Source organism: Geotrypetes seraphini, chromosome 2 (assembly GCF_902459505.1).
Source record: "Geotrypetes seraphini chromosome 2, aGeoSer1.1, whole genome shotgun sequence".
NCBI classification, from domain to species: domain Eukaryota; kingdom Metazoa; phylum Chordata; class Amphibia; order Gymnophiona; family Dermophiidae; genus Geotrypetes; species Geotrypetes seraphini.
This window is the reverse complement of record NC_047085.1, coordinates 465,924,064-465,936,877: the sequence shown is the minus strand read 5'-3', so window position 1 is coordinate 465,936,877 and position 12,814 is coordinate 465,924,064. Positions and strand designations below refer to the sequence as shown.

At 42.4% G+C, this 12,814-nt stretch overlaps 1 protein-coding gene across 7 annotated transcripts in view; it reads left to right on the top strand.

Annotated features, from left to right (window-relative positions):
* Positions 1 to 12,814, top strand: part of UBE3C (ubiquitin protein ligase E3C) — a 378,461-nt gene that overhangs the window by 103,898 nt on the left and 261,749 nt on the right. For all 7 annotated transcript variants that reach the window (XR_004538176.1, XR_004538178.1, XR_004538177.1 and 4 more), the window contains one exon: positions 10,207 to 10,361. Coding sequence is in view for 4 of the 7 variants with exons in the window: in XM_033931605.1 (XP_033787496.1) it covers positions 10,207 to 10,361 (155 nt within the window). In the remaining 3 variants the exon portion in view is untranslated. The remainder of the gene's footprint in view (positions 1 to 10,206; positions 10,362 to 12,814) is intronic.

The following is a 12,814-nucleotide window of genomic DNA, read 5'->3' as shown; positions in this document are numbered from 1 at the left end:
CAAACTATAACACTTGTTCTAGAAATACAGAGCCATTTCCAACAAAGAAAACCAAACAAAAATTATTTATGGAAAAGTATTTTGGAATTGGTCTCTTTCTTAGACTACTATATCTGACTCTCCAACCTCCTCGGTGTTCTTCTCACACAGCAGTCTTTCCATGGGTGAAGCTGTGCCTAAATCGAGCTCCAGGGTTCCCCCTCCTCTCACTCGGAGTTCGACTCAAAATTCCGTGCATCCACTGGACAAGGAGGCACAATAATCATTGGGATGACAAAGATGTTTGGTTCCAGTGAGCCGAGTGCTCCCACACTCGACTCCACAGCGGACTCCAAACCTAATTTTCCAACCGATGTATGACAACCGAGTGCTGCTTCTGGACCTGAGGAAGCGTTAGTTGAATTGGAGAGGAAGAAAGAGCTGGAAAGTTTGTTGCTCTAACCATTCCTTTCCTCTTTGAATGTGGCATTCCAAAGCAATTTTTCAGGTAATTTGTGAGAAGAAAAATTGAAGCGGTATGCAAGTGGTCAGAATGCTGTCAAGCACTGTCTGCCATCTTGACTCCTGCCCTCATTGTTATCAGCTGTGTACTGGTGCTAATCTTGAAGGAACAACTCGATAGGTTTTTCCGCATGCAGTTCAGTGATATGTTCAAGTTGCACTTGACATCGGTGCTTGCATAGACTTCCTCGGTAGTGGCCCAGCCTAAGCATAGCATTTGGTACCATCTTTTGGTGCTCTCGGCGGCACATGTGGCAGGAGGGAGTATGCACAAGTGGATTTCCTCAATCTGAAGACCCTAGATCCTGGGGAGTGGTTACTGTCTCTGGAAGCCTTCACGTGCATTGTGAGTCAGTGGGGCACCCAACATTCAATCTGATCCTACTCTGGGTAAGTTGGTACTTTTTTCTTCCTTGGGCTTCAGGTCATTGTAGCAGTGAGTCTAATCCTGTCAACTTTGGTCATAGTAGCAGTGAGTCAAGTCCTGCCAACCTCTTTTCAGCCCCATCTCTGGCTCCGCTTCGATATTGATGACTGCCTTGATTTGGGCATGTTCATCTTGGAAGCGTGAAGCGACACTGATGGTACCGGTCATGGGCCAAGAGTACCAGTATTCTTTTCTTTGTACTCCTTTAGTGATGTATGCCTTGATACTGGCATTTTCATCTCTGGAGTGTAGCACGATGGTACCGGCGCTGCTTCCATTCATACCGGTACTTTCTTTTCATCAGTGTTTCTTTCATGTCCACGACTTCTGTCGGTATTGGCATGTTTCACTGTACCTGTCGACCCCTGTGTCGATGTCAACATCTATGATTGGTGTTGACCTCTATGATTGATGTCGGCACCCATGTCGCTATCGACATCTTTGATACATATCGATGTCCACATCGACACTCATGTTGATATGTCGGAGCTCTTTTCTTGACATCGACATGTTCAACTATGTTTCCAGTTGTTTGGGTCGTCAGCCATGTCGATACAGGTGCTGATCCGGTTGAGTTGTTGATACTGGTGACATTTTCACAGGAGTTCCCTCTACTTTTGACGACTCCTATAACGCGACGCCAGTTGTCGTTGAAGTTATTGGTGTTGGTATTGCTCCGGTATGGGAAGGCTTTGTAGTCATTAAGTTGTATTCGGCCTTCGACGCCGACTCCCTGACTCTCTGAAGTAGTGGGTGCTTCTTCATCACATGTTCTTTTTTTCCCTTCCGTGGGGTTCAAAACACAAAAAAGAACAACATAAGGTTTTTACATATCCCTTAGGGAACTGTCTGTAAAAGCATTCCTTTGGAAGTTGACTCTGTACAGTCATTTCCTTCCCTAAGGATTTTCTTTTCCTTGCTTTGTAGTTAATCTACTCAAGGTTTGTTTGCTTTCATGATATTTATGGGAACTTTTTGACAAGCTTTTGAAACCATCAGCATGTGTCTTTGTTTCCCTCTTGGTGGAGTTCATTCTACCGGCGAGTATGTAGGCCTCTGTGTTTCTAGGCAGAGTGGACAAGGCTATGGACCAGTTAGCCACATGGGCTTACTAGATTCCTATACTGCCTGAATGATTTTCCTTGGCATATACATTTGTTCACACATTCCATGTAGCCACTTTTCAATTTCTCTGCTTGCTCATACAGTGTCTTATGTTTTCAGTACCTATTCTGGCAGATCTGGTTTTTACAGACCTCGTCTGCAATTGAGTATCTGTTTTTATCATCACTCATCAGGACAGGTTAATCCATATGTCTGATTTGGGGAACATTTTTTGGTGTTTCCAGGACCGTGCTGGAACATGTTTCCTCCACACAAAGGACCAGGTGAAATTCTCTGGTCCCATCTGAGTAGCAGTCTTCACCTTCACGGAGGCTGTTTTTTCAGTTCTTCATGGACTACTAAGAACCTTAGCTCTCTTGAGTTTTCTTCATATGGCAGGTTTTATACATTTAATGTTTTCACCCTGCTCTCGGTCTCTGTTTCTCTAAGAGAGTCTTCGTGGGATCTTGTGAAGTCCTTCCTTATTTCTCCTGCTGATTCCACTTCAAGGGTCTCTTCAATTAGTTGAGTTAGGAATTCTCCTCCCTTCTGTCTATTGAATTTCAAGTACACTGGAAGACTGTGTTTTTTCTGGATCTCAGATCTCTTTTTTCTAGTCCAGAAGTTCTTCAGACTTGTTTTTGCCTTATTCAGACCTCATGGCTCTCCTTCCTAGTTTTCAAGGCAGCCACCACATGCTCCCATTCATACGGCTTTTGGGCTATGCTTTTCAGTTTTACTCAGCCGTTCTCCTTACCAGTATAGGTTTTTTCCTTTCGACTGGTATTTGCTCTCAGATTCTTCAGGAACTGTCTGATTGTGCTGGCCACATCTATTCAATTACAGGGCCTTCTCCTTTTTTCCCTTTTAAACATTTGGTTTTTCCCCAGCTGTTTTTTCTTGGGACATGGTTCAGACACTTTCTCAAACTATCTCATTTTCTTTACATTTTCAGTTTACATACTCGAATTCATGTCTGTGTTTTATTGACACCACTCTTGTGAGAGTGTTTCTTCTTTAAGATTGCTTTCAATCTCTCATCTGTCTGGGTCAATAGTTGTTTCTTTTTTCAATCCTTTCCTGCCAGACACATGATGGTTTATTTCTCTTGTTTCTCTTATGCCATGGGTCGGACTACTCTTCAGTGGTCTTTTGTTTTCCAGTGGTATCAGGTGAGGGCTTGTCTCTCAAAACCTGTATATCTTTCCTCTGCAGTTACTTCACTTAGGGCTGATCTCCTCTTCTCTATCCGGAGATCCCCTTTTTTATTTGTCCCCCGCCTTGCATGGTTATCATGCCTATTGCATCTTTTTCTGCATTGGGGGTTCATATGGGCAATCTGCAGCCTCAGACTCTTTCGACTGCCAAGGAACTGATTTTTTCCATCCATTTCCTAATCTTTCGAGTGATCTTTTTACCCTTATGGTTTTTTCATCATCTACTCTGTCCTCAAGTCCTCCTCCCTTGCACAGTCAATCCAGTAGTTATGCACTACATATAATTGAGCAAGGAGGCTAGGGCTCTCTCCTGTTGTGTCAGGAGGCCCTACTCTTATGGACTTGAGTAGCATCTTGCTATCTGCTATTGCTGCCATTCATGAGGAGCTGAATTTCCTAGTAGACATTTTCAGCAAGATTTTTTAATCTCCCGCATAGACTTTCCATTTTACAACTCTCTAGTACATTTTTGCTCAAGGGGGTGCTCTACAAGAGGATTTGTTGGCGACTCCTCACAATCACCAGTTGCTCCAGGCAGATGAAGTTCAACGTTGAGAAATATAAAGTATTACATATGGGAAACAGAAACCCGAGGTACAACTATACGATGGAAGGGATGTTATTAAATGAGAGTACCCAAGAAAGGGACTTGGGGGTAATGGTGGACATGACAATGAAGCTGACGGCACAGTGCGCAGCAGCTGCTAAGAAGGCAAACAGAATGCTAGGCATGATCAAGAGGGTATTATAACCAGAACGAAAGAAGTTGTCCTGCCATTGTATCGGGCGATGGTGCGTCCACATCTGGAGTACTGCGTCCAAAATTGGTCGCCGTGCCTTAGGAAGGACATCAAATAGTAAAGATATATAGAAAACTAACCACTAGTTCCTCAGTTTGCCACACTATGATAACGTATGGTAGCTGTCCTCATAGGAACTTTATAACGTGTATAGTTTTCATTATTTTTATACTTTTCTTTTCCTTTATTTTATATTTTATTTACTTATGAGATACTTGTGCCTAGTATAATAGCATTTATAGCAGAAGTGATGATAATAACAGTCACTTAGCTTTTATCTAGCTCTGGGTCTAGCTCAATCCCCACCGACGCGTTTCACGATTTCATCAGGGTCGGGGAAGGAGAACGCAGAGCAGAATCTTTTCCTAGCAAAACGCTAGATCCATAATTAGGAAGCCGGAATTATGGATCTAGCGTTTTGCTAGGAAAAGATTCTGCTCTGCGTTCTCCTTCCCCGACCCTGATGAAATCGTGAAACGCGTCGGTGGGGATTGAGCTAGACCCAGAGCTAGATAAAAGCTAAGTGACTGTTATTATCATCACTTCTGCTATAAATGCTATTATACTAGGCACAAGTATCTCATAAGTAAATAAAATATAAAATAAAGGAAAAGAAAAGTATAAAAATAATGAAAACTATACACGTTATAAAGTTCCTATGAGGACAGCTACCATACGTTATCATAGTGTGGCAAACTGAGGAACTAGTGGTTAGTTTTCTATATATCTTTACTATTTGGTGGCTAATTTAAACTTTATTAATCTTTATTGATTAGGAAGGACATGGCATTACTCGAGAGAGTTCAGTGGAGAGCGACGCGTCTGATAAAGGGGATGGAAAACCTCTCATACGCTGAGAGATTGGAGAAACAGGGTCTCTATTCCCTGGAGAAGAGGAGACTTATAGGGGATATGATAGAGACTTACAAGATCATGAAGGGCATGTAGAGAGGGACAGATTCTTCAAACTTTCGAATAATAAAAGAACAAGAGGGCATTTAGAAAAGTTGAAAGGGGACAGATTCAAAATGAATGCTAGGAAGTGGTGGACACCTGGAATGCGCTTCCAGAGACCGTAATAGGGCAGAGTACGATACTGGAGTTCAAGAAAGGATTGGACAATTTCCTGCTGGAAAAGGGGATAGAGGGCTATAGATAGAGGATTACTACACAGGTCCTGGACCTGTTGGGCCGCTGCGTGAGCGGACTGCTGGGCACGATGGACCTCAGGTCTGACCCAGCAGAGGCATTGCTTATGTTCTTATGTACTCCCTTCTTCGTCTGGCAACAGATATTTTTCTCCTGGATTAGACTGGCATATTTCTATATGCATTTCCTCCATGTCTTCTCCTGTTGAGCATTTTATTCAAGCTCAAGAGAGAGATGTAGCCACCATGCTTTTCTTTACTTCATGGTGGCCCAGACAACATGGGTTCTATTGCTATTTCTTCTATTGTTTGATTCTAGTCTCGAGTCTTTATCTCTCAAACTTCTTTTCAATGCTATTGCATTTTTTTCCCTTTGTTAGTCAAGGGTCAACCTTTTTCTACTTATCCTCTGGTTTCTAGATTCACAACAGGTTTTTTTTTACTGTGTATAACCACACCTCATAACTCTCCTGTCATTTGGGCTATAGCCTTTTCTACTGGGATTCCAGGTTTATTGATGGAATTTCTTTTACCCTGTGAAACTATCTCTACAGTTTCCTTCTGTCGTCTGGACTCTTCCTGTAGTTCTTTCCTGCTTGTTAATGCTACCATTTGAAACAATGGCATCAGCTCAACTTGAGTTTCTTACCTGGAAAAGGGTTTTTCCTTATGTTTCTCACCTCTGCCAGGAGGGTCAGTGAGTTTCATGCATTACTAGCAGATTCATCCTTAACAGTTTTTCATCATAACAAGGTGGTTCTGAGTACATGCCCAAAGTCTCTTTTACAGTTTTCATCTCACTCAGCCAGTTCTTCTGTCTGTTTTTTCCTGCACCTCGTTTTCCTATGGGAGCTCTTGCTTTGTATACTTTGGAATGTAAGCAGTTATTTGTCCTCCTTAATTCTCCGGTCAAAGCCGCAGTGATTTTCTCCCAAACTTTTCATTTCTTTTGATTAAACCCAGTTCGGGTATCCTATATTCATGTGAATGATTTTCACCTGACTGATTGCCTGCCTTTCGTTCTGCTATACTCAGATTGGACTGGCACGGGGATATCGAGTTGCAGTTCCTTGAGTTTGAGTTCTGGCAGCTTTTGTTGTTTTTCCTTTTAACTACATCTTTGAGGAACTCTGTAAAGCTGCCACTTGGTCCTCAGTAGAGAATGACGTGGTTGTTACCCGCGGCTAGCCGCAAGTATCCACGGGTAACCCGCCAAAATGGGGGAAAGAAAAAATAGTAGTCTCTGCGGAGACAGATACAAGGCCATTCACCGCCCCGTGAGCGGTGAATGGTCTTGTCTCCGCAGTGAGGCAATCAAGGATCGCGCGGTCCAGCAGTCCCCACCCACCCGATCGCAGCGTTCTGCCATCTCCCTCCCTCCACCTCACCTTAGATGCAGAGTTTGCCGGCTTTCTTTTTCGCCCAGCCGCACGCTTTCAAAAAGCCGCGCACGCACAGCTGCTCGAGTTGTTCAATCTTCTCCTCTGCTGCAACTTCCTGTTGAGTCAGAGGAGAAGATTGAACAACTGAGCAGCCGCACGTGCGCGGCTTTTTAAATGCGTGCGGCTGGGAGAAAAAGAAAGCCGGCAAACTCTACATCTAAGGTGAGGTGGAGGTAGGGAGCTGATGGAATGCTGCAATCGGGCGGGAGGGGGCTGTGTTCCCGGCTCATACTAGGAAGGAGGGAGTGAAAGGGAAAGAGATTCTGGGCCAAGGGGATGAAGAGGGAGAGAAAAAAACCCACAGCAGGAAAGAAAGGGGATGGCAGGCAGGTGAGACAGATGCTGGAAGCAGGGGGGGGGAGGAGAAAGAGGGAAAGAAGCTAGATGGGGTTGAGGAGAAGAGACACATTGGTGTGGAAGAGGAAGAGAGGGGAAATCTGGACACAGGAAGGTAACAGAAACAGAGGGGAAATTATGTGCATGGGGGCATAGGGACAGAGACATAAAGGGGACATACATGCCATGGGGATGGTATATGGACAGGGGGGGCAATGCCATATACATAGGGGAGATATTAGAAATGGGGAAAATAGGAACACAGAAGCGAGATTGTTTGGGGATCGAGCTCGCAGGCTCCAGCGGCTTTCACAAATTACATTGTAACATGCCCCGAAAGAGGGAGGGAGGTAGATAGGCTGCGCAGGAGGAGCTGAAGGGTGGTAGAAAGGAACAGATGGTGAAGGAGGGAGGGAAGGGTAGTGGTTGAAAGGAATAGAACAGACATTGAAGGAGGGTGGAGAGGAACAGACCTTGAAGGGAAATGTGGAAGACAGAGTGGGGAGAAGACGCTGGAAGGGAAGAAGACAGATGCCAGACTATGGAGGAGCGGAGGGAAGAAGATGGGTGACAGTCCAATTGGGGAGGGGAGTGAAGGGAGAGGCACAGTAACAGAGCAAATGGAAGATGCAGAGAGAAGACACACAGTGGAAGGAAGGAATTGAATGAGAAGATGAGGAAAGCAGAAACCAGTCAACAAGGTAGAAAAAAAAAAATTCTATTTATTTTCTTTTTCGTTTTTGCTTTAGGATAAAGTAGTATATTAGTTGTGTTGATAAAAATTTATAAATAAAGCCCTGACAGCTGAACATCTCTTTCTCTAGTTCAGCAGCCAGAACTTTAATTTATAAGGAAGGAATAAGCTAAATATTGCAGTACTGAGGCTTGTATGGATGCTGTGAGGGCGGTGAATGGGGTGGCAGTGACGGTGATGGGGCGGTGAAGGGAATGGCGGTGGCGGGGCGGTGAAGGGAATGGTGGTGGCAGGGCGGTGAAGGGGACGGTGAGCCAGGGACGGGGCAGTGATGGAACAGATTTTTCCCTGTGTCATTCTCTAGTACTCAGTTCATATCTTCACTTCTCGCTACTGTCTGGATTTTTTCTCCAGACGGGATGGGCACTTCAGCCATTTTGTATTTCAAATTCTATTTTCTTTGGCCAACATTCCCACCATCCCATCTCTGTTAGCTTGGAGGTCACCTATCAATGAGAATATGCTGCCTGCTTGTCCTGGGATAAAGCACAGTTACTTACCGTAACAATTGTTATCCAGGGACAGCAGACAGATATTCTCACAATCCACCTACCTCCCCGGGTTGGCTTCTTAGCTGGCTTATCTTAACTGAGGGACCACTTGCCTATGCCGGGCAGAAGGCACTCGCGCATGCGCGGTGCGGGCTAGCCAGAACTTTCTAAGTTTTTAGAGTGCAATTCACTCTAAAGTGTCCGTACCGGGGCTCCGTCGGTGCTGTCACCCATCAGTAAGAATATCTGCCTCCTGTGATTGGATAACACCTGTTATGGTAAGTAACTGTGCTTTTACTTGTAAATATTTCAGATTTTTAAAAATGTATAAAAACATATTTTGTTTGCTACTGTCCTTTCTGTTAGAAATCCTTTGTGTTGCAAATCATTGTCATCTGTAAAAAGGCATATTTTTCTATCTAATCCTTTGGTCATGTTAGTCACAAATATACTGAACAGAATCAGCCCCATTACCAATCCTTGAGGCACCTTTTTTTTTTCCTCCTCTGAGTGAATTCCATTTACTAGTACCATCACTTGTCTAGTGTCAGTTAACCGGTTTGTAATCCATTTCATCAGTTTGGGTCCTAACAAGATATTGGTTTTCTTCTTTCTTCCAAGCAAATAAATTTCTCCAAAGATTCTTTCCAGTTTCCTTTTATATTGTCTCTCTCCTAATTCTCCTGTGAACCAAGCATATTTTGATCAGGAGGATTTAAAAAAACCCAAAAACGACCCAATGTCTAAAATGGACATCTAAAGCCTTTGTAGAGCAACCATACCAATCAACTGTCTTCTTGCAGTCATCCATGCCAGTGAATTTTTCTACTAATTCTCCTTTTTCATAATAATCATTCAGTCTTTTTTCAATTTCTTTAATGTCATGAGAACATAAGAATTGCCATACTGGGACAGACTGAAGGTCCATCAAGCCCAGTATCCTGTTTCCAACAGTGGCCAACCTACATCCCAAGTACCTAGCTAGATCCCAAGTAGTAAAACAGATTTTATGCTGTTTATCCTAAGCAGTGGATTTCCCCAAGCCATCTCAATAATGGCCTTTGGACTTCTCTTTTAGGAAATTATCCAAACCTTTTTTAAACCCCACTAAGCTAACTGATTTCACTGTATGAGAAAAATAATCTTATAATAATCTAACCAAGAGATCAACTATCACTTTCAACCTTCAAATTTCTAGCTTTTTGTCCATAGTGGATCCAAATAGTGGCTCCAGATTATGACTCCTATCATAAGATTTTATAGTTGTAAAATGCACTGTATGACCCTCTTCCATAATGGTAAGCAAGTTAGCACCTTCCATATTAGTTATGTCATCTACATATTTGTTCAAATCTCTTAGAACAATTTAAAATGTAAATTTGAGTAAGGACCATCTCTTATATGTAGAGCAGTGGTCTCAAACACGTGGCCCGGGGACCACATGCGGCCTGCCAGGTACTATTTTGAGGCCCTCGGTATGTTTATCATAATCACAAAAGTAAAATAAAACAGTTTCTTGATCATATGTCTCTTTAGCTATAAATGACAATATTATTATTAAGACATAGCCAAAAGGAAAGATTTATAAACTATAAAGAGGTTTACCTCATGTAAAATTGCCATTTATTTAATAAGACATTAACTATTTATTTCTGAGGCCCTCCAAGTACCTACAAATCCAAAATGTGGCCCTGCAAATGGTTTGAGTTTGAGACCATTGATGTAGAGAGTTGCATATTAGTAGTTGATACTTTGAAAACTAGATCAACTGTAGGTTTACAGGGAAGGCCGGACCTAGACTTCAGCATACAAGAACAATTTGCAGCATACAAGAACAATTTTAATAAACTGTTTTTTAATATTGATAAAGGATTCCTACTGAGAAATAGAAGAAAATAAAATGCTTAGTCCACAAGAATGTTGATGTAGTATGATGTAATAGAGACAAATATTTTAACATAAACTTGCTTTTCAATGTTCTTACAGGAGCTCTTTCAGAGGAAGGCCGCCTTATGTATCTAAGGGTACTGCAAATCTTCCTTTCACAATTACCAGTTTCTGCAACTAGTACAAACTGTCAGGAAGCTACAAGTGACTCAGAAGATGAGGATGATGATGTCAATAGGATGATGACGACAACTGTAAGATTTATAAGCTTGCCCTAACAGACTTTATAAGCTTCTTACTATATAGCATGTCTCCTCATCAACCTCTACATATGTGTGAAATTTAATGTTCAAAAAAGAGAACACAAAAAAAAAACAATTAGCCCTGACAAAAATCACTCTATGCAATATTATGGGGCTTCAACCTAAAATAAACATTTAAAAAGAAATTTTATTTAAATCTGTCACATTAACTTTCAATGGCTCTCCCCATCGATTGTATAAGAGTTGGGTGGATTTTCTGTTTAATAATGACTATTTGAGCACTACCCGCTGGAGCAAAGGAAACAGGAATAAGAAAAATTTTGTATCATGGACATGCACTACTCCACCACCTGTTGTTTCAGATAAGTGACTATTTAAAAAAAAAAAAATTGTACAAATGGTGGTGGTGGGAAACAACTGGAGTGTGGTGACGGCTCCTAGTTATCCTTCCCTCCAAGTAGGAGAAATATAATGACACAGAGCACTTCATTCACTAATTATATATAAGTATTTTTGCACATTGGTGTTATTTTCCTTATTTTTACATTTTTGCAAAAGCCTTTTTGAATGGGGCATCATTGATTTACATAGGGGTCATTTTACTAAGGCGCGCTAACTGATTTAGCATGTGCTAATCGATTTAGCACGCACTAATGATTAGTGCACGCTACATGCTAATGCGTCCATAGAATATAATAGACGCATTAGCATGTAGCGCGTTCTAAATCAGCTAGCGATCCTTAGTAAAAGAAGGAGATAGTGTTGTACATATGTAAAATGCAGAGAATTTAGGAAGTTACCATTGAAATATGAGACGTTCAAAAGGCCAGTAGTCACAACAATTTGCAGGACTCTATTACAAAGGTCTTAAAACAAAGTGATAATATAAAGTGCTTCAAGAAGAGAATGCAAAGTGATGATTTGTGACTGTTAAACATTGAAAAAGTTGTGTGTGAGAAGTGGGTTTTCATTTATAATTAAAAAGTTGATGATGATAGTGAGGCTCATACAGCTTGTAACAAACATGGGATTTGGGTTTCTCTACATTTTGTATTCTTTAAATTATGCTGATTTTCTCACTGAAGTATCTTTGTTTATCTGTAGACATGTCATGTGCACCATTCTTTTACTTTACTATATTTTCAGGTTTTGTAAACACCAAAACACCACTGTTACAGTGCAATTTATAATTTATTTTGCAATATTAAGGCTTCTGACTTTAGGTTTTAATTGATAAAAAGCTGATTTACCCCAGCGACTCCTCAGCCCCCATACTAAAAATTAAGTAGATATATGTTAGATAAACACTAAAAAAAAAACCCCAACCCAAAACAACCTCCCCCCCCCAAAAAAAAAAACAACAACACTATTTCTCTGTAGGACTCCTCATCCCTTCCCTGCTTGTCTTGTATAATTTACTCATTTTTTGTGCACTTTCTGTATTGATAACTCTTTAGGTGAAATCTGTTTTTTTATTAAGCAACAAACCACAACAGGTACAAACAGCAAGCAAAGTCCTACGTAAAAAACAGGGCTCCCCTCCCCAAGAGGACTGGACTCTTATGTCCTCTCAGGTTACAAAACACCCCACCCCCCTATGCCCCCCCAAAAGCAGTCCCCTCCCCACAACCCCCCCCCAGCCCCCCAAACCCCCCCCACCCCCCAGCTCAGACAGGTAATAGGGAATACAACTGCAGTCTATTCAAGATACGACTACGAACCCGGGGAGACAAACTGTCTAAATAAGGAGTCCAAACATGAACAAAGTCTCTGCTCCGTCGGCGGGAGGAAGAAGCCAGCGCGGCCTCCCATTCCAGAAGAGCATGTAATTTATTCCTCCAGTACCAGAAGGAGGGAGGGACTTCCGCCAGCCAGAAATTCAATATACACTTCTTCCCCAAAATATAGCATTTGCTCAAAAACAGTTTTTCCGCAGAGGTATACACAGAAAACAAAGAGAAATGAGCGAACAGCATATGGAATGCAGAGACAGGAACAGAAACCTGCAGGAGACCCTGAAGAAAGGAAGCCATAGCCCCCCAAAAGCTTTGAATACTCTCACACTCCCAGAGACCATGAAAATAAGAGTTCACCTCCACATGACAGGTGAGACAGTATTGGGTATCAACACATCCCATATGGTAGGCCCGGCTCTGGGAGGCATACTCTCTCAACAAGGTCCGGAAGTGGCACTCTCGAAGCTCCGCACTATACACCAAAATAGGAGTACGGCGAACAGCCCGAAGCAAAAATCCCACCCCGAGCTCCCGCCCCAAATCCCTCTGCCAAGCCCTCAGCACCAAGGTAAAATCCCTCAGAGGCCCAAGAGCCCCAAGCTGTCTATGATATAAGGAGACCGAGATCCCCGAGACAGAGTCCTCCCCCCCCTCCAAAAAGGCACGAAAATTAATTCCAAAATCCAAAGAAAGAGAACTCCGCGGAAG